This window comes from Triturus cristatus, chromosome 2_1, assembly GCF_964204655.1.
Source record: "Triturus cristatus chromosome 2_1, aTriCri1.1, whole genome shotgun sequence".
Classification (NCBI taxonomy): Eukaryota; Metazoa; Chordata; class Amphibia; order Caudata; family Salamandridae; genus Triturus; species Triturus cristatus.
In genome coordinates, this window is record NC_140581.1 from 1,137,225,830 (window position 1) to 1,137,247,309 (window position 21,480).

Consider the following 21,480-nt stretch of genomic DNA (forward strand, 5'->3'; position numbering starts at 1 on the left):
TTACATACCTCCAATTATCCATATTCCGGTTTTTAGTACCCCCCACACTGCCCCTCCCCCTCCCCGCCCTTCCGCCCCACGGAACTCCCTCCACGGGCCGCGGCTGGCATTAAGTGACGTAAAGCCATGTTAGAGGGATGAAAAACGTAAACCTCTTAAGTATAGAACGAATAACTAGGGTTACTAATGATAGAGTGTTTAGTTTGAGGCCTAACCAAGAGTGTGAAGTGAAGGCCTCGTTTATTTTAGCCATGTTTTATTAAGGCGGCAGGATTCTAGCAGAGCTTAAAATACAGTGTATTGTGAAACCTCATGATGTTAGGGTTTTTTTTTCTTATTCAGCATTTGGCTGCAGGTACAAGGCCATGTAGCTCGTTAGTTAGAAAGAGCCTTTGTTCAAATGGAATGGAGACAGAAGGAGTAGACATGAAGGGAGTGGATTGGAATGTAAAGTTGCAACTCCTGGTACAGAGAAGGACTGGGACCCAAGGTCGAATTCATGGATGGAAGAAGAAAGGACCCAAATGGAAATTTACAGAAGAAAGAGGCTGCCTGAAGGGGTGTGCTGAAGGGCGTGTACCGGTTTTTGGGGTTTTGTATTAGGGACAGAGCCCCGTGGGTGGAGCAGACGAGACTTAGGCGAGGGACGGAAAGGAGCAATATAGATCGAGCTCTCATATGGTGAAACTTCTTAGGAAGCTTCACTGCTGACACCTTTTATGCAATCCTCACCTGGAAGGGAATGTTAAGTAGGTATGTCACCTTAGAGTAGAGTAGGGACAGAAATGATTTGATTGATGACTTTAAATTTTGATATCACGATTGCCATAGGGTATTTGATGCTCTTGGAAGCTGTAATCCTGTTCATTTTCAGTCGTATGCGAATTCTTCGCAGACTAGCCTTTGTATTAATCCCCATATATCTTTTGTGTTTGGTATTGAGGTGCCTATATATTCAGATGTTTTTGCTGATAATAAAAGGTCAACCTCCCAGATTATGAGTCTTCTTTCCTGAGATGTCCAATTGCGGTAAATACGACCTGATAATTGTGTTTCTTCCCTCTACGCTATTCTGCAAGTAAAAAGATCCTGGCGACCTGTGTAGGTTCTTGTAGTTAATTTGGCGAGGTCAAGAACTGGCGTTCCCAGTTGGTAGCAAACGAGGATGGTTTCTTTATGATAGCGAGGGAAGATCAAGAATAGGATAAGTGCTCCTTGAGGCCCATCCATGATAAGTGACGTTGAATCATCGGAGGGCGAGCGGCAGAAGACCTGGCAGACGGAAGTAGATGGCGAGTAGCAGTGCGACAGCAAGCAGAAGCTCGAAGAGTGAGTATGAACAGGATACGATGTTGTAGATTGCGGTGCTGCATTGTATGAGATGTTTTGCGGAGTTGGTGTGAGTGTTGTGTGACTGTGAGATCAGGCTGTGAGCGCGCGCAGCCCGGGAAAGTCTTAGGCGATGAGAAGCCTGAGCAAGAGGGTGTAGAAGACACCCCTGGTAGATTTTGTTGACCACCGATCGTGAGGTACCATCGATCAATAGGACCGAGATAGGGGGAACGAGTGTATGAGTGTGTGGCAACCTGACGCCGGTCGTGGGTTGTAGTATGTGGAATTGAGTAATTGAAACCTATCAGAGGTGATCTGTCTGCCCGAAAGGGACGGACAGTAACCAACCGAGGTCGACAATTTCGAGAGACTGTGGACGGACAGTCAGAGGCTGTGGACGGACAGCCAGAGGAGTAATTTGTTTGGGATCAAATGGTTATTTCAGCGTGTGAATGGGACGAATGGAAGGGTGAGACGAGCGGTGTGAAGGAGGGGAACTGCTGCCAGCGGAGGAACTGTGACGTCAGAAGGTGTCACGCTGCGATAGGCTGGTTGGTGTAGTTCGCGCTGTCATTGGAGGACGGAAACCAGGAAGTAAATAGAGGATTGTGTGCGTTTAGTATTTGGTCATGATGAAATGTTTTAAAGTTTTTAGGGAATTGTGCCGGGGGGATGAACCTGTGGCTACTCGGGAGGGTGCGGAGGCCCCTCCGGAGGATTCGCCAGCACACTACATGGCAAGAAATGTAGGGTTGCATACGATAGTTTGGATTGAAAATTGGCACAAGGTGACTCAGGGAGAAGGAGAGTTAGCGTTCCCACGTTATGGTTCATTTAGACTAGCAGTGTTGTATCAGCTAAAGACTGTGATGGCAGCTTTACGACCTATGCCGAGGCCCACACAATTTGAAGCACTACATGCGTGGATAAGAGCAGCGCATGATAAAGAGAGAGGTAGAAATCAAGAAAGGGTGAAGAGGTCGGTTCAGGCATTACAGGATGCTAGATGGGATGCCGCGGAGAAAAGATGGAGAAAGCAGGCCATAGAGGGACATAAATTGTATCCCTTGTTAGAGACGACAGGAAAACCAAAGGAAAAGACAGTAGATGGAGCGGAAGACAGTGACACGGACGATAGCCTGGTAGAAAGGTTGTTATCCAAGAGACCCCCTCCGTACAATCCAGATGCCTCAGAAGGCAACGAGACGAAAGAAGAAGAGTGTAGGGGAACGGTACCTCGATCAGAAGTAAGAGTAGAAGGAAAGATCTCTATGGGAACCGAGAATATTAGGTATAAGTCTGTCAGCAGCTCGGAAGTGGAGAAAGGAGTGAGGTTACCAGATGCGTTGAAAATACCAGTTATCATCGGACCTATTGAGTCGATGTATGAGCTTGAGCCAGAAACAGCAGGGAGTTCAGAACGGTCAGAGGGCAGGACAAGAAATGAGATGGAGGGAAGTGGCTCGGTGAGGAGAATGGAGAGGGCTCCGCAGCCTATAGAATGGAGTACGCCGATGCCAGCTACAGCGGACTCTTCAGGAGGACAGGGAGAATCGAGACCTATTAGACCAAAGTCGTTAGTGGAGTCAAGATCCGACTTGAGAATGTGGACTCCACCAGTGAGAACTCAAAGTCAGGGTGTTTTAGATGCAGAAAGGGATCGAGGGGCGGTTGTAAATCGCTCGATTCCTATGGGCAGATCAGGAGAGAGTAGGTCGCAAGAAAGAGAATGTGAATACAATGACAGGGATGGTACAGCTTGTCGAGAAGTCCTGAGGGGAGCATTGAGAGGGAAAATGTTGGATGTTGTAAGGCTAAAGGCCGAATTGGATGAGATAATAGGTGGAAATCTACCCCTAGAAAGAATACAGACTTACGAACAAGATGAGTTACTCTTTTTAGCGAAAGATGTGACTCGCAAGGCACGCACAGCTCATGAGAAATTGGCGGAGATGGCAAAAAGATATGGGGTGGATCTGTCCAAAACTAAAACGTTGCAAGGTGACCACCGGTTACAGTATAGTGATCAGGAACTGGAAGATAAGAGACTCATGGGATTAAGAACCCATGTCAAGGATTTGATTAGAGCGATGCGAGCATGGATTATGCTCGATAAGTGGGAAGAAAGATGGTCCAAAAAGAAAAGTTCTAGAGGAGTAGTGGGAGAGACGCCACCTCCAGGAGGAGGCGCGATAGCGATAGGGAGTTTCCCTTTAAGGGAAGTACAGAATGGAGGATACGTGCATGTACCCTGGAGTAGAGGGGACTTGGCTGCGTTCACAAATGATTTTCCCAGACTAAGGGAAAAGCCTGTGGAGTGGTACAAGCAGGTTGACCGTTTTGTCAAAATCTCGAAAGTATTGTGGATTGATTTGAATACTTTGTTTGACATTGTGATCCCGGGAGATTTGTGGTCGGCATGTAAGGTTGCGATTGAATGGCCGGCCTCAGAGCCCGACAGAGATTTGCTTACACATGGCCCGTCGCCGATAGTGATGAAAAAGTTCGAGCAGGTAATCACTTGGTTGAAATCGAAGGTCTCGCCTCAAGATACCGATTGGGTGAAGATAGATAGGACAGTACAGGAGCCCAAGGAGACAGTGCATGAATTCTATGAGAGGCTTTTGCAGGCTTTTAAACAGTACAGTGGTTTAGAGGCATTGGATACCAAGGATATGGGGCAGTTTGTGTCTAAGTTTGTGTTGGGATTGAGGCCAGAGGTGAGCCTGATGATACAGCAACATTTGATTTGTTGGCAGAATAAGCCTGTAGATGAGATCCTCCGATATGCTAGGTATTGCAGTGATGAAATCGAATCTAAGCATAAGAAATTGAAAGACAATCTGTTATTGGTGCAGATGCAGACCGCAGTACAGGGACAGTCTACTGGAGGAACGTTGGGAAGGAGACAGGGAAATTACCAAGGAGGAGCACAGAATGCTCAGGGACTGGGGAGGCCGAGAGGAGTAGATCCTAAGACCGGAATAGATGTGACAGTATTGAAAAAGACCACAGCTTGTCACCTTTGCCATCAGATTGGACACTGGAGACGCGAGTGTCCGTTAAATCCATTAAATCAGATACAGCAGGAAGAAGAGTTGACCCATGTTCCAGTAGCAGACACACTCCCTGTAGTGACGACACCTAGAATGACAAAAGGGGGGGCGAACGTTCCGCAGGTACAAGTTCCCCGACCGCCTAGAATACAGAATATGCAGCAGGGAGCTCGAACGTATGTACAGATGCCTCTATTCGAAGTGAATGGGGAAGGCGATTCCGATCCAGCCACAAGATCGTACTGGAGAGGAGATGATGACTGCGCGCTTAGAGCAGTTCTAGAAGTAGACCAAAGGGGACCCTTTGTAGAAGCAGAGATTGATGGCCACCCTACGACCTTTTTGGTTGATACGGGGGCTACAAGGTCGACTGTAAGGTCTGCAGTGATCCTGTATCTACCTCTCTCTGGTCAAACAATCCAAGTTGTTGGAGTAGCGAACAGGCAATTGACAAGCCCACTGACGGAACCAATCCTGATCAGAATCGGGAACTTCAGTGATAGACACCAGTTTGTGGTGTGCGATTCTAGCCCAGTCTGTTTGTTAGGAAGAGACCTATTGTGCAAACTTAATTGTACCATCTATTGCACCCCGAATGGAGTGGAAGTCCAGACAAGAGATGATGATGCGACCTTTAAGGTTGCGAATCAGCTTTGGTGCGTGGAAATGTATCCTGCACTTACAGTGGAAGAACTCCCCTTAGATCTAAGGGAGTCTGTGTCAGTCGAAGTATGGGACCTTAGTGGGGAAGATATCGGATTAGTAAAGGGTATAGATCCAGTAAAAAGAAGAGTCAAAACGAATGTGGAATACCCAAGAACTTCCCAGTACAAATTGTCACCGGAAACTATTGAGGGGATCAAACCTGTAATTGAGTCCATGCTGAGGCAGGGGATTCTGAGAGAAATCAATGTAATTCGCCCATAATGGGATTGCAGAAGCCGAGTGGGAAATTCAGGATTGTGCAAGATTTGCGAAGGATTAATGAAATCGTAATCCCATGTTGTCCTGTGGTACCGAATCCATCCGTGATCCTGTTCCAAATCCCATGTGATGCGGAATGGTTCACCGTGATCGACTTGTGTCAAGCTTTTTTCTCAATACCTCTGCATGATGAGAGCCAATTTCTTTTCGCGTTCAGGCTGGAAAATCGTGTGTTGACATGGTGTCGTATCCCACAGGGGTACACTGAGAGCCCATCTATTTTCAACCAGATTTTGAAGAAGAACCTTGAAGGTCTAGTGCTCCCCCAGGAGACCGTTCTCGTCCAGTACATAGATGATTTGTTGGTGGCGTCAACAACTGAGGACGCCTGCAGGATTGATACAGTGGCACTGTTGAATTTCCTGGGAGAGAATGGGCATAAAGTGTCTCCAAATAAATTGCAGTACTGTTTGAGTGAAGTACAGTATTTGGGTCACAGGATCGAGAAGGGCAAGAGGAAAATATCCCCAGATCGCATAGAGGCGATCTTGAGAATGCCCGTCCCTACGACTCAGAGGGCAGTTCGAATGTTTTTGGGAATGGTTAGCTACTGTCGCCAATGGATCCCAAACTTCTCCTTTGAGGCAAAGCCTTTACAGAGGTTGACGCACAAAAATGTGAGTGATCCGGTACCATGGGATGAAGACTGCTTAAGGGCATTTCTGAAGTTAAGAGAAGCCTTGTGCTGTGCACCAGCATTGGGAATGCCTGATTACAAGAAGGCATTCGCTTTGTTTTGCTGTGAAAAAGAAGGTTGCGCATTGGCAGTGTTAACTCAGGTCCATGGGAATGTACGTAGACCAGTTGCTTATTTTTCGGCTACACTAGATCCAGTAGCCTCTGCGTTGCCCGGATGTCTCAGATCCGTTGCTGCAACAGGTGTCAGTATCGAGAGATGTGAGAGCATTGTAATGGGTCACCCGCTTACTGTGCATGTGCCACATTCGGTTGAACTATTGATGACCAGGACTAAGACACAACACCTCACGAATAATAGATTGACACGTTATGAACAAGTCATACTAGCTGCTGAAAATGTAACATTGAAGAGGTGTTCTGTTTTAAATCCTGCTACACTGTTGCCAATCCCAATTTTTGATGATGAAGATTGTGAGGATCATGACTGCCTCGATGTGACTGAACTTTGCACCAAACCCAGACCTGATATTGTAGATGAACCACTTTCCGAATCTGATGAAATATTCTTTGTAGACAGTTCATGTTTAAGAGACAATATGGGTCAGTTGAAAGCAGCCTTTGCTGTGTGTACCATCACTGGGGTGGTCGAAGCCGCTTGTTTAGAAGGAGTATACTCCGCACAGGTGGCCGAGCTCATTGCTTTAACTCGCGCCTGTGTGGCCGCAGCCCAGATCCGTGTAACGATTTATACGGACAGCCAGTACGGGTTTGGTGTCGTTCACGACTTCGGACAGTTATGGTCCCAGAGGGGGTTCATGACATCATCTGGGTCACCCATTAGAAATGGAGAATATGTGAGACAACTGTTGGAGGCATTGCAAGGCCCCGATGAGATTGCAGTAGTGAAGTGTGCTGCTCATACGAGAGGAAATGATTTCGTATCTCTTGGAAATAGCTATGCCGACGAAGTGGCCCGATTTTGTGCAGAGCAGGGGTGCAATTTTACAGAGCGACACATGAGGGGAAATGAGGAGACCACTGATCTCAGCATGATGTTGGCGATGGCCGATACATGGGAGGAGTTGAAACAGTTGCAAGATGAGGTGTCTGAAGAAGAACGAGATAGTTGGGTACGAGCTGGGTGTGAAAAGGGAGATGTGGATGTTTGGGTTTCAAATGATGGAAGAGCGGTGTTACCGGAATGTTTGTTAAATCCAATGGCGCGATTGATACATGGTGCTGTTCATCTTGGCAGGGACGCGATGGTGCGAGTGTTTCGACAGACATGGTACAATACGAAGTTTCGGGCAGCAGCAGAAGCTGTATGTCAGAGATGTGTCACCTGTTAACAAATGAATGTAGGGAAAAGGACAGCTGTGACGATGAGTCATATAGGGAGGTCAGGTGGCCCTTTCAACAGGATGCAGTTAGATTTCATTGAGATGCCAAAGTGTAATGGGTTGAGGTACATATTAGTCGTGGTGTGTGTCTTTTTCAGGTGGGTGGAGGCTTACCCGACACGCAGGTGTGACACTCTAACTGTAGCTAAGTTGCTGTTGAGAGAGCTCATCCCGAGGTTCGGGGTTCCGACCTCTTTGGAATCGGACAGAGGAACGCATTTCCACCGTGAATTGATGAAGTTGCTATGTGCTGCCTTGAACATAGATCAAAGGTTGCATTGCAGTTATAGACCAGAGGCTTCTGGATAGTCAAACAAGTTAATGGGACGTTGAAAGCCCGAATGGCAAAGGTGTGCTCCTCCACTCCCCTGAAGTGGCCAGACGCGCTACCCCTGGTGCTAATGAGTCTCCGAAGTGTGCCAGATAGGAGGACTGGATTATCGCCCCATGAGATATTGATGGGGAGAGCGATGCGTGTGCCAGCAATACCAGCCTCTGCATTAATAAATATCACTGATGATGTTATTTTGGACTACTGTAAAGGCCTGGCTGATGTGGTTCATTCTGTGTCCCAGCAGGTGCAGGCGGTAGCTGTTCCATCTGCAAGTGATCTGTGCCACGACCTGTGCCCAGGCGACTGGGTATTAGTGCGGAAACACGTGAGGAAGAGTTGCTTGGATGTTCGCTGGAGAGGTCCCTACCAAATCATCTTAGTCTCGAACACTGCAGTGAAGTGTGGGGGACTACCGAACTGGGTGCATGCCTCCCATACCCGTAGAGTTCCAGCACCCTTGGAAGATACAGCCCCTCTTGTATGTGAAAACCCAGCTGAGGTGGCAGGGCCATCTGAGAGGGCAAGTCAAGCTGTAAGGGTGGCTGACGCAGCTGGTTGTGCACTGGAACAAGCCGTAAGCGAAGGAGAGAGAAATTCTGAATCAGAATCAGAAGAAGGTGCATTCGGCGGGGAAGAGCCAAATCTTCCTGGAGCAAGGGATAGTGCACAGGGTATCGGAAGGGAGAGCAGAGGTGTCTCAGAAGCAGAAAGAGTTTGGCCCGTAAGACAGAGACGGGAAAATTCCAGAGGGACACCGAGAAGAGATCTTGCCCCAGTGTCGGAGGTGCAGGAGTTGGAGCAGAGCGAGGAAGAACAAGATCCTGAAGCCCCGAGGAGGTCGAGGAGGGCCAGAGTACCGTGTCACAGGTATGCTTCGCCTGAGTGGAAGTACGTAGCAACGAATGCTAGGACCGATGACTACAGGGAGGCTGAGATCGATCACGCTTGTCAGTGGTCCACCGAATTTGAGGGCAGAAGTGTTGCTGAAGGTTCCAGGATTGGAAATCGAGGGGGTATTGACTCTCTTCATTCCAGACCCTCCACTCCGGAGTAACATTCGTCTTCTGATTTTGGATACATTGGCTTTCCCGAACTTTGCAGTTGTACCTTCTCCCCAAGAACTGAAAGCACTTAAGCTTGAAATATTGCAAGGGGTCCTGGAGGTGTTGGGACCCGCAGTCATTTTAGATTGAAGTTGACTTTGGTTAGGAGGGAGATAAGGGAAGGGAGCCTTTGCGAATCCGAAAAAGAAGGTAGAGAACTGAACACTTAGATATTAGACTGAATGAGAAGGAGACTCTCGCCCATTGCTATAGAACTAGATTCGGAGTGTGGGGGAAAGATGGCAGAACCTAGAAGTTCACACCGGAGGGCGAAGAAAGTGATAGGTACACTCTTAGGAGTAGTCATAGCTGGTATTTTTGCAGTGGTCATAACTTCATATGTAGTGGCTCACAGAGAGGAGGGAAAGATATTAGGGACACCTACACCTGTTACCATCAGTACAGAGAAAGATATCTCAGGAGATAAAAGAGCGATGATGATAGAAGAAAGTCGTAGGCTACACATGGATTTGTCGAGAGGTGATTTCAAGCTCAATGCATATGCAAAACTGTTGTATGAGTACGTGGATGCGATGGATGCGAAGGATTGCTATGTATGCATGCAGTTACCTGCTTCTGTAGATGAGGGTATTAGATACCATCACCTTCCGTTGACTTATGGGATCTCTTGCAGTCTATTGCTTAGCCTGTTTTATGAAAGGAAGCAGTTTGAGTACTACTTCTCAAATTATGATACAGTACTTCCCGATGTACCAGCGTTCAAGCATTTGAATAAGTATGATTATTATAAGTCGCACGAAAGACTTCGGTCTTATTTTATCACGACTCAAAGTTTGGATACTGCCTATGCACATAGAAATAATTTGACATGTTCGGTGTCAGACACTGAAAAGAAATTTATTGGTCAAGTCGAGGACAGATATAGCAAATTAACCCAAGATAAAGATGGGGGAAAGAAGTCAACTGATTGGACAGAAGAAGAGAGGCAGCATAAGTCAAGGGGAAGTTATGGACCCATAGCTTTGGACCAAGTCCAGAGAGGAAATTTGTGTGTTGCTCGTCCACAGTCGGACAAAGATAAGATTTGGGTGGGACATAGCACATGTTCCCACACCTTTACTATAGAAGATTCAGCTAGGAACTTTTTGCAGGGTCAGATACAGGTAATCCCAACGGTGTATTATGTGTGTGGGAAGAATGCATACGTGAGATTGCCTGAGCAGTGGTACGGGGCTTGTTATTTGGCTGTTATTTTCCCGAAGATATACCATGCCGAGGATTTGACCCTGCTAGAGACAGGACAACACTCCAGAGCACGGAGGGATGCTAGTGCAGGAGCTGTGATTGGTGATATCTTTGGAGCAATCATACCTGGTTTGGGTGTGATTTTAAATGACGTGAAAATACGAAAATTAGCAACTGTAGTGGATGAGTTGTCAATGAACACAGCGAAGTCATTGTTGCTGGTGGATGGAGAGATGTTATCGATCAGGACAATGGTTTTACAAAACCGTCTTGCTTTGGACGTATTGTTAGCCAAAGAGGGCGGAGTCTGTAAGACATTGAAGGTCCAGGAATGTTGCACATATATTCCAGACAACAGCAAGAGTTGAGGAAATATATAGTCAACATTACCACACTTCATGAAGAAACTGCAATATTAGCAGAAGAGAATGTGTGGGAAAAGATTGGAAAAGGATTTGGGCACGTAGGAAGCTGGTTTGCAGATTTGGGAAAGGGAATTCTTGGATATGTGCTGAAGCCAATTTTGATTGTGGTGGTTTGTGTGGTTTGTCTGTGGGGACTTGTGAGAGCATACAAGTGGCACCGAGGAAACCGAGCTGAGAGGATTCTCAGGGGACATGAAAGACGAATGGCACATATGCAAAAAAATCAGTACCAAGAGTTGAAAAGAATGGAAGGTTTCCGACAGAATGGAATGGTTACTACTTCTATGTAGATGGATTCGTGTGATGACAAGTTGTCATCAAAGGGGGGGACTGATAGAGCGGTGCTGATGCGAAAATTATAGGGGTGCACCATATTCTTTGTTAGTCAGCACCCACATATATATATGAACATGTTACCCAAGTATAATGGAAATGTATTCAATGAAATAGAAAAGTAGAAATGTAAACAGGCCTCGAGAGAGGAGAAGGGCCTTTAGTTATTTTGATATATAGATGTGTATATGTAATGCTTAGTATAAAATGTTGTGCATTAAGTGATGTAAAGCCATGTTAGAGGGATGAAGAACGTAAACCTCTTAAGTATAGAACGAATAACTAGGGTTACTAATGATAGAGTGTTTAGTTTGAGGCCTAACCAAGAGTGTAAAGTGAAGGCCTTGTTTATTTTAGCCATGTTTTATTAAGGCGGCAGGATTCTAGCAGAGCTTAAAATACAGTGTATTGTGAAACCTCATGATGTTAGGGTTTTTTTTTCTTATTCAGCATTTGGCTGCAGGTACAAGGCCATGTAGCTCGTTAGTTAGAAAGAGCCTTTGTTCAAATGGAATGGAGACAGAAGGAGTAGACATGAAGGGAGTGGATTGGAATGTAAAGTTGCAACTCCTGGTACAGAGAAGGCCTGGGACCCAAGGTCGAATTCGTGGATGGAAGAAGAAAGGACCCAAATGGAAATTTACAGAAGAAAGAGGCTGCCTGAAGGGGTGTGCTGAAGGGCGTGTACCGGTTTTTGGGGTTTTGTATTAGGGACAGAGCCCCGTGGGTGGAGCAGACGAGACTTAGGCGAGGGACGAAAAGGAGCAATATAGATCGAGCTCTCATATGGTGAAACTTCTTAGGAAGCTTCACTGCTGACACCTTTTATGCGATCCTCACCTGGAAGGGAATGTTAAGTAGGTATGTCACCTTAGAGTGGAGTAGGGACAGAAATGATTTGATTGAGGATTTTAAATTTTGATATCACGATTGCCATAGGGTATTTGATGCTCTTGGAAGCTGTAATCCTGTTCATTTTCAGTCGTATGCGAATTCTTCGCAGACTAGCCTTTGTATTAATCCCCATATATCTTTTGTGTTTGGTATTGAGGTGCCTATATATTCAGATGTTTTTGCTGATAATAAAAGGTCAACCTCCCAGATTATGAGTCTTCTTTCCTGAGATGTCCAATTGCGGTAAATACGACCTGATAATTGTGTTTCTTCCCTCTACGCTATTCTGCAAGTAAAAAGATCCTGGCGACCTGTGTAGGTTCTTGTAGTTAATTTGGCGAGGTCAAGAACCGGCGTTCCCAAAGCACATTTGTCAAATCGCACACAGTGCTTAATACTACACTTCACCCTTTCTAAACACTGTCAATAACCAAGGCAACTCGTACCTAATTCAGTGGTGTGAGCGTAATAATAACGAGGATGAAAGTTTGCATTGACTTAATTTAGATGACTTGTCAGCTTTCAATTGCACCTTTGAAATTCCAAGGCCCAATTTACAAAGATGTTTGGACACCTAAGCTGAATTTAGGTGCTTTCATACCTCCATTTGCAAGTGTAAATTCACATATGCTATTCATAAAATAAGGTTTCATACTCGTAAATGAATTTAGTCACGCTAAAAGACCATTATAGAGCCTTTTTAACGCGATTCCAAGGACAGGTGGCGAGCATTCCAGAGTGGGAAAGGTTGCCTTAGTTAACGAACAGTCACAAAACTGAGGGGTATATTCACAAGAACGTGTGATAACTACCGCAAGAGTAGCTTAACGCAACTCACAATATCGCAGCCTATTGCTGGAAAATTACGCCGTGCCAACCAAGTATTCACAACGCGGCGGTAGCATGCAATAGTCACCAGATAACCCGTCAAATGGCAGTGCAAAAATGCGAAACACGAATGCAAAAAATCGTGCGATAAGGCCAATCACGGTACAAAAAGTAGCAAAAACCAGCCACAGGCTTGCAAATCCCATGCGTCCGTCAGGAAAATGCACCATAAAAACCACAGAAAAAACACACCAGAAACGAGCCAAAGCACGTAGCAACATGGATGCACCCTGACCGAGCGCAGAGGCCAACGCGAACCCCACAACCCCCACAGACCACCAGCAAGGAACAACAGGGATGGAGACGGCCGAGGAGAAGAGGGAGAGGAAGACGGGGTGCAGTCCACAGCAAAACCAGATCAGCGTCATGGAGGTGACAGAACACTACCAGCAACTGACCCACAAGCAGACCACCTGGAATCAGCCGCGGTCGGTAGTTGGAGTAACTGCAGGGCGGTGACGTGGGGAGGGGCAGGGTGGGGGGTAGTAAACTATGGATTACGGAGGTTTACAGGTAAGTTAACATATAAATTAATAAAACGAATTTCGTTGCGTGCACTGCATCGCATTTGGGGATGCAGTGCACGCAATGAAATTCGTTTTATGCAGTTACTCCTACTACCGACCGCGGCTGCCTGGAATGCAGTTGGAGTGTCGAGGACGCCAATCGAGGAGGCCAAGAGGCGCTGGCATGATGTGACAACCTAAACCAGGCACAAACCCGCTGCCAACAGGAAGGCTGCTACAGTCATCAGTGTGGAGACGGGGCAAGGAGTAGGGAGTACGGACACAGCTCGAGAAGACCTGACACAACATCAACAGGGTGAGTAGCGACCTGGGACTGGGGAGGCGGGGGAGATGGGACCAATGGTACACATGCACAACAAGGTATAGCACACTGCACACCTACAAAATCCTGGATCATGTCCCTCATCCCCTTGGCACATTGCAGCACACACAAATAGCAAGAACAGCACACCCACATTGACGACAACGTGGTACAATGCGCAAATCCAACACTGCAGAACAGAGGACACAACTGGCTCCGCACATGCACAGAAATATGCCTACTACAGCTGACAGAGCAGCAAACTTTGAAATGGAAATGTACACGTACGACTTCACATCCATCATGAAGTCCAAATGTATACTGTTCCGCAGCAGTAGTCACCACCTCTCAAACAGTCACAATGTACATTATCATACAGTCTGCATGTAGACCAGAACAATGCGCCAACATACACGTCAACTGTGGTACTTTGAAATTTGGGACCGCGTAGGAGGCAGGGCCCTACCCCTGTCTTTTCCGGTATTAGCGAACCGCGAATGGCCAATGCGGTATGTACAAGTGCTTTGCATAACATTTCATTGTTAAATGCACTATGTATACGATATTATACATTGACTTCGTGGGTTCCATCTTGGAGCGGTGGCCATCTTATGGTTGCCCTCACATAGGCTACACATTACAAACAAATACGGGCCTTTAGAACACATGTGCTTTATTTGACTTCTCTGTGACCTGGGCAGCTTGGCTCCGCTGCCCCAGGCCAGTCCGGTCCCACGAGCTCCCCGTCCTACGGCCACCTGTGATTAGCATCAGGGTTTGACACACCATAAAGCCTTTTCATCCCACACAAGCCTCCGGCTAATCTATTTCACACCTGACTCTTCCTGTTTTATGGCTCATTTTATAAACAGGAGATGCCCGTGTTTATTGGGGCCTGTTGATATCTGATGTGGGATCTGAGCCTTGCTGGGTAAATAATTGTGGGCTGGCTCAACTGGAATGTGGGATGGTCATCATGACTCTGCCTTTTCGTTTGTAATGAATACATGTAAATGACCATATCGTAAAACAAGGAATGTGTGCCTGAAGCATGATATTTTGTATTTAAGGAGAAGCCCGTTTCTGTAACTTTAAGCAGTCTCCTGAGAACATACATTGTGTTGTACTTCTCGGATACCTGTAATTGGTCTGCAGCCAATAAATCGATCTTTGACTTCACCTAGAAGACTCTGTGTTTCTGTGGGTCTGAAACAGGAAGAACTCGAAGTCTTAGGGTGTGTTCCCCTGCACCGCTGGGCTTTAAATTCCCAGTACTTCACAACACAAGGTCAACATGCATCTCACTTCACATTGCAGAGGGGCACACAACACCTCCAGCACAGCACAGAAGACAACACATCTGTGATGCCGGAGAGGACCACCACACCTTCGACACCGACACCCTACAACATCCCATGGACATCCCACGCAACCCACCACCAGGACCCAGGCAGCCAAGCTACTTAGAGGAGAACACAGAGCCTGCAACAGACCACACAGCAGGAAGCACCCGCAAGCACAGCTGGCTCACGTCATTCCACCCACTAACACATGACACCCCAATGCCATGTGTCATGATGCCAAAAGGAGGTGGCAGAACAGGTGTGGTTGGGGTCCCAACCCATGGAAGGCGAACTTGATCACATACGTTGGTGTCTATTACCCTTCAGGGACCACCTACACCCCACAAAGGAGACCCACACTGCCATAGAAACACATGCAGATGCCCATTCACAGTACACAACCACGCCTATGGGCACGCACATATCAGTCCCACACCCACGTTCGCCCTGCGTATGATGGCTCAGGCCACTCCCCGTTGAATTGAGTGGGTGACAACAAAGCTACATGTCCAAGCTCAAACCCGATGCCTGCGGTGACATGCCTGCATCCGCTGTACACAGCACAATGTAATGTCGTAGGGCCCTGGGCCCTCAGGCATACAAGACCACAGGGACACACGCAGATATTATGTTGAACTGGCTACGGGCACGTGCACCCGGCCCCTTTATTGGCAGGGCCACATGTACAGTGATGCCTGTGCTGGATGTGTGTGGGGTGGGTGCAAGCCAGCCCTCAGGGAGTTGTTGGTGCTGGCAACAAATACAACAGTTAACACAATGAATACGTAAACAGACAACACCAGCATCACAGGGACAACTGCAGAGCATCATGGAGGTAGCCTGAGCAAGTCCAGAGGGCACACGATGAGCAAACAGAACTGTCCACGAGTTGCAGTGCACTGAGGTTGGGGCACTACAGCTGAGCACGCCCATGACGAAAAAGTCTTGAATCGTGTCCCTTCAAGACATTCCAGATGCAGATGCACTGGGGTGTATCAGACCTGCATCATCTTCCTCATCAACGTCCCAGGTCCCCCACACCGCTTGAAGTGACATTGATGCGCAAACTCTCAACAACACAAAACTCAATTAGTAACAGACGATGGCTTGCGGTGCACTGAGGCAGTGGCACCTGGAGTGCCGAGCAGGGTATCTGTCTGATGATGACATCCACGACATGTGTGAGCAACTCTGTCAGTCTGTCAGGACCACCGTTTCGACTATGGCAGATGGCGGTTGGAGGTGGTCCTGGCGGTGGTGGCCTGTGCCTCCTGCTGTGATGCGATGTCCAGGCCGGTCAGGACTTGATTTGATGTGTGAGCCCTGGTGGACCACAGTTGAGGCCGGAGGCAGCATACAGCGCAGGGCCACAGACTCATGGCGTTGATGACCCCAAGGCCATCACCTCAGAGGCCATCCAATATCTCAGAAGAAGGGGTCCCAATCAGCAGCACAGAGTTAGTGGCCCCGGATGCACTGCGGCCGGCACAGGCACCCAGCCATGGGACGGTGACAGTCAAATGGGCCATGCGACCTGAGCGGGTCTTCATAAATGTCTGAGGTGTATGTTGCGGAGGGTTGCAGGGGTCAGTGGAAGGTGTCCTCCAGGGCTTGAAGCAGAGGGTGGAAGCTGTCTGAAAGCAGCAAATGGAGGGCTGGAATGCCACGGCCTCATTTTCACCACAAAGTCAGTATCACCGCCATGATGGCGATGACAACCCCAAGTCCATGGACTCAGTCACCACCAAAGTCCAACCAGAAAGTGTCAATGTGTCTCTGGGAATAGACATAGTGGCACCGGGGCTGAAAAGGGATGCAGTCTGCGATGAGGCCTGTACAATGACATCAAGTCTTCCATAAATAAATCAAGGCTGAATTTGAAAGTGTGTGTGACCTATTCGACTGCAGTGTAGGCCGGGGGCAGCGGTCAGCAAGGGCCCACAGTCACGTGTTGTTGGTATGCTGTGCACATGGTTGCTGCAACCTGACCAAAGGGAGTACAGTGAAGTAGAATCTTCCTTTTTGTGCGTACACGGGCAATGTATGATCAAGACTCATTTCCAAATGTGTGACTTACTTGTCCGTAGTGTGGGCCGAAGGCAGTAGTCAGCAGGGGACCACACCCACCTGCCGTTGGCTCGCGATGCACAGAGTTCGTGACACCAGGGCAGTCGTCGGAAGTGTTCGATCACCTCCGTAACGATGATCCTATTCCTTCCGGACTGCAACGCATCATCCTCTTACGCCTCTCCTTGCGTGCGATGAAATGTATTCTGCCTTTGAATGATCGATGTTCAGTTCAAAATCTGTGAGCTACTCGTGCGCAGCGTAGGCCGAGGGCAGTAGTCCGTGTAGGCCCACAGACAAGTGTGGTTGTGATGCTATGCACAGACTTGGTGGCACCACATCGAAGGGAGTATAGTGACATGAACTCTGCCTTAAATAATGTTCACTGCCATGGTGTAATCAAGACTCAGTTCCAAATGGGTAACCTACTTGACCGTAGTGTAGGCCGGAGGCGGCAGTAGAGTATGTCAACGAGAAAGGACTGAAGCGGGCCTGTGTCTTGGAGGCCGTGATGGTCTGACAGGCTGCCAAGGTTGCGGACCTCAGGCTTGGAGATTGTGCAGGCACATGGTGGGCCCTCCTTGACACACGCCGGTGTCAGCAGGTGATCAGTGTGGCCTGCCTGCGCAGGGGCGGGCCTGATGGGTTCAGGGTCCAGTGGGCCAGGGCACGGCAGGTGCACAGGATCGCAGGCAACTCCGCTCACAAGGACGGCATCGGCCTCATGTCATGGTGAGAGGCGCCACCCTGGCAGAGACGTTTGGCTTTCCGGATGAGGACCACACCCAGGGCTACGTGCTTTTTATTCACACCCCTCCACTGTCCACTACACTCCATACACCAGAGGTGTATGTCGCCATGGATATGGGTGTGTTCTGCATACTGCGGTCTGTCCAGCACATCTCTGCCACTCTTGGCATTGTGTACTTTCCCAATCATGGTTCTCCTGCCTCCTTCACACATGCCTGGTTGCCACCTCTCCCCACATTGGGCTAGTGTGTGGCTGAGGTGCCATGCGGTTGATGGCTCATGTTCACAGCTTGCCCAGGTTACCATTGTGAGTTGTTCTGTCGTGTCTGGTGGGTGGGCATGTTGTTTTGCATATTGGTTTTGATTTTGTGATGTGTGCATTGCCAGAGTTGTGAGTTGCATGGTTGTGGAGTTGAGGTGAGTGGGGTGTTCATTTGGAACTTGCCAAGCGGCTGTGCATTTCCCTTGGTGCCATCCTGGGAATGCTGGTTGCTGATGGACTGTCGAAGGATGGAGGAATTGTGCACACTGGCTGGGTATTTGGAGGCAAGATTGGTGGAGGTTCCACGGTGTTCGGCTGTTGCCTGCACATTGATGTGAGACGTGTGCTTTCTATTGTGGTGATTGTGTGCTGTGTCGGCAGGGGGCACAGGTATGACATGAGTGCTGTGGATTGCCCCCAACACGTGCGTGCATCCAGCTATGACGTATGGTCCTTGCTTGGTGTCCAGCGGATCCTGCGCATTGTGTTGGACATATAGGGACTGGGGTACCAAGCTGATGGTGATGTCTAGGACAGGTGTGAGGGACTTGGATGTGGTTGGCTGTGTGACTCCTCTGACTCTGGTGGGTGTTGGTTGGGGGGTACCAGGGTCCAACAGGTGCAGCACAGCTGTGGAAATGTGGATTTTCCTGATCAGTTATGTCCCCTATCTTGGACCCCAACGGTTCTATATACATGTTACAAGTACATGTATGTTCCCTCCAGTTCCAGTTTCTAAGACGCAAACATATGTGTGTCTACCGTCAACATGTTCTCTGTCAGATCCGCCATCAATGGGCTGGATATTCGATTCCTAGGTATGACAGGCCACCGACTTTATATGGCTAAGTTACTCCATTTTTACAGTTCAGGCGAGTAGGCCCGATTCTGTCCTCAAGCCTTTCCCTGCTCTCTGTCTCTGACAGCTTCAGCTTGAGCTCGCATCTGTATCCATGAACTTTGTCCTACTCCCTGTGCAGCTAACGGTGCCTGCCTCGGCCAGTTTTCGCCTGTCTGCCAAGAAGTTGTATTTCACCTTCGAATTATCTATTTTGCTCTCCAGCCGATGCATTCCTGTCCAGTGATTTAGGTAAACATTTCCTTTAGCTCACAAGCAAAGGACTCAGCCTTTCCGTCCTCCTGCAAGTGATTCATAGCCCTGCTGCCATGGAAAGTTTTCTGCCCCTCGCATCTCATATAGACACTTAGACGCTTGTACACGCACACACAGTTAGTATAGAATAGATTCTGTCCGAGAGTCCTTCCTTGTGGATAACATAGTTCTCTAAACATAGGATGTTAGATATGATTTGGGATTAGGTTGACTTGACCCCTCAGACTTTTCGTCTCCATATGTAGAGTTAATGTCAAGTCCCCTTCACCCCCTAGTTGCACGTCAATTACACGTCATGCTGCCGCGCGCGCATCTATGCCAAGTATTATCTTATAGATCCACCTATGTCTGATAATTCTAACCAATCATGTTTCTTTTATTCCTTATTACGCCTAGTTTCGATTATGTCACTGTTTTGTCACTTTTCTTATCAAATGTTACGCCTTCTACATTCGTTTCATTGTAATGTACTTATTATAAAAATACATGTCTGTTAATAAATTATTGTACTTCACTTCCTGAACCCTCGTGGTGACGGAACCTGAAGGCCGCGACTCGAGTCGGCCATTTTGAATGGAATAAAGCCCATTTAGAAAACCTCTTATACCACGGATTCTGCCTCTTGTTATTTTGAGCTATTTACTTTATTTTAAGATTCCGTATGAAATTCAGTCCGGTATTTTATTTACCACATAATGGCGCCCGAACAGGGACACTTTCTCATCTCACGCGCCGGCGGTGCGTTGCAGGCCCGGTCTCCTGCCACAACTGGACGGACCATAAACGCGTACCAGCAGGATTTCCTGTAAGCTCCCTCCGGTCAAGCGGGGGCGACTGAGGCTGCGATCAACCCAGACGAGGCGGTGAGAAGTGCGAAGTATCCCGACCAGAGCCTAGCTGAGAGAGCAAGATCCGAGGTATACAGAGGCCCACCAGGTTTTCCGAAATCCCGACGTCCAGAGGGTCCGATGTCCGCAGTTATCGAGTCCTGTCCATTCTCTGAGGCCTTCCGTTTCAAGGAGCTACTCGGTGAGTACCATCGCCGGGGAGGCGTGTTGACGCGCACATAGGTTGTGCCGGTCAAGACGGATTTGGGTACACAAATCCGGTCTGCACTGTTTAGCAGTGTATATGTACTGTTTAGCAGTATATCAAGTATTCCGAAGTATTCAGTTATTGTCAAGAATTCAGCGTGGTGATTAGTTAGGCAGACTGTCATCATTGTCGATCATTGTTATAATGTTTAATGTTTAATGTTTAAAGTATTCAGAAATGTCTTGCATATTGTGGTATGAATGACTGTTCATTGTTCACTGTTCATTTATGGTGTTTTTCGTATTAAGAAAATTCAAGAGTAAGTATCAGATCAGTTGTCAATATGCCGCTCTTCTCGAAGTTAAGACAGATTACTACCAGAAAAGGGGTGCTTGAAGAAGCAGTTCCTATTCCTCCTAGGGACACCCCAGGGCATTTTATGTACCATAAACATGGCTTAGATGCCATATTGTTTCTTGATCTATGGGTAGATTATACCAAAGGATTACCGGAAAGTCAAAGGTGGCCCATAGCGGGAACCTGGGATGCAGAGTGCATCATGAAAATGGAGGAAGAGTTATGGAAAAGAAAGGTCAGACAGTCACAGAAAGACGCTGTTGAGTTATGGCGTAAAGAATCTCATAGACGAACAGAAAAAGCACGTAGACAAGAAGAGAGGAGTAAAGAAAGTTCAAATAAAGTTCAAGAAAATCTATTAATTGAGGAAGGTATCCGAGTGAAATCAGAACAAGTGAATAGACAAAGAAATGCTCTTATGAATGGTATGTATCCCCTTCTAGCCGAAGGACTACCTAAGGCTGTTACAGAGATGCCAAAAGACTTGCCACCCCCATTATTTCCAATTAAGGTACATCCAAAGGGGCATCCCAGAACCGCAGAAGATGTTTTTCTTTCCTCATATCTAGACGATGCAGCTCCCGAGTATGCTAACGCCACACCACATAGACCGTCTGGCGGAGGGGTTCAACGTCAGGATCAGGTATCTGTCCCCGTGCAACAGCAAGTCCCGATACAAGCTTCGGCAAGCACATCTGTTTCCGCATCTGTCTCCGCAGTCGATCCTATAGGGGTATCGACACCCATAGTTGCTGTGTCACGTTCAACGAATCCATTCACACCCGACGCCCCAGATGGGGCCACGGGAGGTGCTAGCAGTACCTTTACACCACCCAGAATAAATAAACTTGTTTTTCAAGAGTCAGCGCATTCACGTACACCTAAATTCGTAAGTGAACGTACGCTTAAGGAACTCCTTGTAAATTGTAGATATGACCCAGTGGTTGGTAAAGAGGACGAAATGGTCCTGGCATCATTACGTATCAGGCGAGCCGCAGAGTATTTAGCAAGGTTACCAGGGATGACTACGCATCTAGATAACATATATCATTTTGTTCAAACAGGACGAGATCCAGGATGTATTAACAGAGCTATGGAATTCCAGAAAGTAGAGATACAGGGGGAACTGT

General features: G+C 47.7%; 1 protein-coding gene across 1 annotated transcript in view; it reads left to right on the top strand.

Annotated features, from left to right (window-relative positions):
* The first annotated feature begins 2,714 nt into the window (after positions 1-2,714).
* The window catches only part of LOC146866475 (uncharacterized), a 70,198-nt gene continuing 51,432 nt past the window's right edge, over positions 2,715-21,480 (top strand). Inside the window, exon 1 of the mRNA XM_085640653.1 lies at positions 2,715-4,228. Coding sequence (XP_085496779.1) covers positions 2,715-4,228 — 1,514 coding nt within the window. The remainder of the gene's footprint in view (positions 4,229-21,480) is intronic.